The 3,544-nt window shown below is 36.3% G+C and overlaps 1 protein-coding gene across 1 annotated transcript in view; it reads right to left on the minus strand.

Annotated features, from left to right (window-relative positions):
- LOC108361798 (uncharacterized) overlaps nucleotides 1-3,319 on the minus strand; it is a 7,367-nt gene extending 4,048 nt beyond the window's left edge. Inside the window, exons 1-2 of the mRNA XM_017614561.1 lie at nucleotides 2,937-3,319; nucleotides 2,121-2,858 (exon numbers count right to left, since the gene is read on the minus strand). Coding sequence (XP_017470050.1) covers nucleotides 2,121-2,858; nucleotides 2,937-3,236 — 1,038 coding nt within the window. The 5' untranslated portion in view covers nucleotides 3,237-3,319. The remainder of the gene's footprint in view (nucleotides 1-2,120; nucleotides 2,859-2,936) is intronic.
- Nucleotides 3,320-3,544: the final 225 nt, after the last annotated feature.

Below are 3,544 nucleotides of genomic sequence, written 5' to 3' on the forward strand. Positions count from 1 at the left end.
AGAATGCGTTTGAAATATACGTTAACATATCATCAGGAACGTTCTAAAGAATAAGTAAACAAAAAAGTTTATTCCAAACGTTCAGAATCAAGGCGAATATATATAAGGTGGTGTTGCTAGATCAGCTGATGAGATGTTTTTATTCGCCTCCCGGCTTAAAATGTCAAATACAAAGTTGTTTACAAGGCGAATTCACCTAGCTTATTTTCTTCAACGTGAGCTGACTTGAGTTTTCAAAATAATTGTGAAGTTTTGTGAATTATTTGTGAAAATGTTTGAAAAATAAGAAACATGGGAAAGTGTCCCAAGGAAAGAAGCACCGGGATAGGGTCCGTTTTTCCGAATTCCGACCGACGAGAGGCGAAAGATCTTGTGTACCCAGGCGTGCAGAGTGCAATTTCGGGCTAGGGACACTCATTTATAATAAAACTGTTCATTTAAAATAAAACTACAAAAATTTATGTTTAACAATACATATGCGTGCATGTATTTTTTAATGCTTTTTATATTCAAACTCTTCTTCAGTGGCTCATCGGGATCCACTTTTAGGGGACGCGGCTTAAACAATCCCAGTCTTTCGAGGAAATTCCAGCGATTTTGACAATGCTTTTGATTTTATAATCTCAGGCACTTCAGGCTCATTGGACACATCCAAACACTGCATATTTCGTTAAGAGTAGAAACATTTATTTCTCACTGAATTGTCAGCTGTGCCAATGTTCCATTGCATCTATTAGATGTTTAGTGGGGCGTGAAGGCACGTTGCCAGTGGGTAGCAAAAGAAATTTGTCAAAATTAAACGATCAGTAAGTTAGTGTTTTTCCGTATTAAGGATATACATACATATGCGTATGCAAAAGGCATGAAAACGATCTTGTTTCACTTCGATGCCGATTTTCTGTCTATAAGTGTAGAATTTCAAACGTTTCGTTATCATTGGGTAGTACCCCATGATAAAAAGTGTGTTCTCGTAAAATTTCAAGTCAACAGTTCATATGGTCTTGGTTTTATAAGGTTTTGAGTTTTATGTTTGGCGAAAGAAAATAAAAGTCAGGTGTCAATCATTATTCTTGAGCGGAAAAAATAAAAATCGCAAGATAATCATTATACCTGAGCGAAAAAAAAATAAAATCAAAAGTCATCCTTATGCTCACGCGAAAATATAAAACTCAGAAGTTGAGTATTATTCTTGAGCGAAAAAATAAAAATCGCAACATAATCATTAATCTCGATCAAAACCATAGAAATCAAGAAGTTATCATTATTATTGAGCAAAAAAAATATAAATTATATAATAATAATTACATTCGAGCAAAAAAGTAAAAATCATTAAATAATTATTATTTGTGATTAAAAAAATAAAAATCGGATAATAATTAAATGTTGATTAATATTTTTTAACTTATAATGATTACCATCCCTGAAAATTAAACAAACTAAAGAAAAATTGCAATAACTTGATCAAATTATTTTTCGCACTCTGCACGTACGAGGTCCCCTTGATCAAAACTATTTCAAGCCGAAACTGGCCGGAACAGTACGTTTTGATGTTCGATAACGTTTGATTCAAGGCGAATTCATACAAGGTGGTGTTCGAAGCGAATTGCAGAGATTGCCAAAACGATGTGTTTTTTGTAAATCTTTTGTGTTCTGATTGTCATCGTGTATAATTTCTTAATAATTTTTTGTTTTTGTTTTACCGTTAGCACACTGTATGATTTCGCCTTGCACCAATTGCGGGTTGGCTTTCCTTTATGACCGTTCGTTAAAGGGGCGGTGAGCGAAACGTAAGTGGGCATGGCACCTCTAACCCACATTTTTGGAAAGGGAATGAACTTCCATTGACAAAAATACCACCCCCGACCACCTAGGTCCCCTATGGTTCCCTAGGGACCCCTTAGAAAAATTGCCAAAAATCACAATTTTCATTTGTTGGAGGTCCCACGCCCACTCCCCCTTTGCCCACCGCACCTTTAACGAACGGCCATAATGGAAAGTTTCCCCCCAATTGCAATTCATTTGGAAAAATCGAAGATCTATGTAGATTCATTGAAATCGAAAAATTTACTCCAAAGCAAAAACTTGGCAAAAACCAGAAGAGAATCCAAAATTTTTACTACATAGTACTCACGGCAAAATGAACATAAAAGTTTCTGCTTTATTTTCACATTGTGAATATTTGTCCTTTTATTAGCGTTTGTTTTTTGCACTTCCTGTTGCTTGTTATTGGCTCTAGCAGTTTGCTGACCGGCTTCACCGCTCATCGGTTTCCTTCCATTTTGCTTGGACTCATTTATTTTTTTACGTTTGCCAACAAAAGTTTTTGCTGAATAATTATTGTCAATTGTATTTTGTGGCTCACAGAGATAGGTTATTCTTTCTAACGTTTCATCTTCACTTCCTTCTTCCTCTTCATTGCAAAGTGATTTCTCATCGTTCGATTCATTTAAATACAATCTTTCGGATATGTCATTTGATTGCTCGCATACTAACTCATTTTCATTTTCAACCGTGGGCTTCATATCCTCTGCATTTTCTTGCCGTTCCACCTTTTCGATGGCCAAAAATTCACTAGAGTAAAAATCGCCACATTGGTCTTCTGTCGCATCAAAGTAACTCTCTGGTGTTGTTGTATCTTGATAGTTCTCTATATTGGAATCCTTATCTTCTTCTTCGGATTCACTTAGCGCCTCTTTTTCCAGCTTATATTCTGATACCTCGCATAATAACTCAGCATACACACATTCAGTTTCTATAGCTTCTGGACTAAGACGCGTTTCAATCTCTTCAGTTTCCACTATTAAATTTTCTGCACAGATATTCTCACCAGGGAAGTCAGGTTCTACTACAACCTCCTCCTATTCAAATAGAGTAGGAATGAGCAAAATCTACATATTCGCCAGAACAAATAAATGTACCTAGAATGATTTCATTACCTTAAGAGACAAACGATCGCTAGGTGGAAAAATAATCGCTTCGGTCTCCGCTCCATTCGGAATTAGAAATTTGTGAAAAAATTCCTCCGACTGCCGAGCACATTTCCGAAAGTTGTAGGCTATTTGCAGCTTTTGAGCACACATTTTGCAAAGAGTTTTAGGAAAACTGTCCTTAGGCGACGCATGTAATTGTGTACATTCGTTGAAGTAATCGAAAAGGCACTTGCCATCATCTGTGCATGGGACAGCCATATCAACCAAGATTTGGCTTTTGTTTTTGGTGCAGGCGCGACATTGCATTTTTATTTGTGAAATGGCTTAATAATCGTTTTTCCTTTAAACATTACAGTACAATTTCAAACAAATTTATAGATATTAGGGATGGTAAGAAGTGCAAATTATCGATTATTCTATCGATAGTTTTAATTTTCCAGCACATCGATGGTTTAAAAAAACTATCGATAGTTACTTTACATAATAGGCCAAATACACCACACAGTAGGTTCTTTCCCGTACGCAACGCTGGATCCCGCGGGTGCCCTAAACAGCCCAGAAATCATTCCCGTTCTCAACAAGATGAGTAATAGAGAGCGAAAATTGGAACGTTT

This window comes from Rhagoletis zephyria, unplaced genomic scaffold (assembly GCF_001687245.7).
Source record: "Rhagoletis zephyria isolate East Lansing unplaced genomic scaffold, Rhagoletis_zephyria_1.1 Rzeph_scaffold_00852, whole genome shotgun sequence".
Lineage (NCBI taxonomy): Eukaryota > Metazoa > Arthropoda > Insecta > Diptera > Tephritidae > Rhagoletis > Rhagoletis zephyria.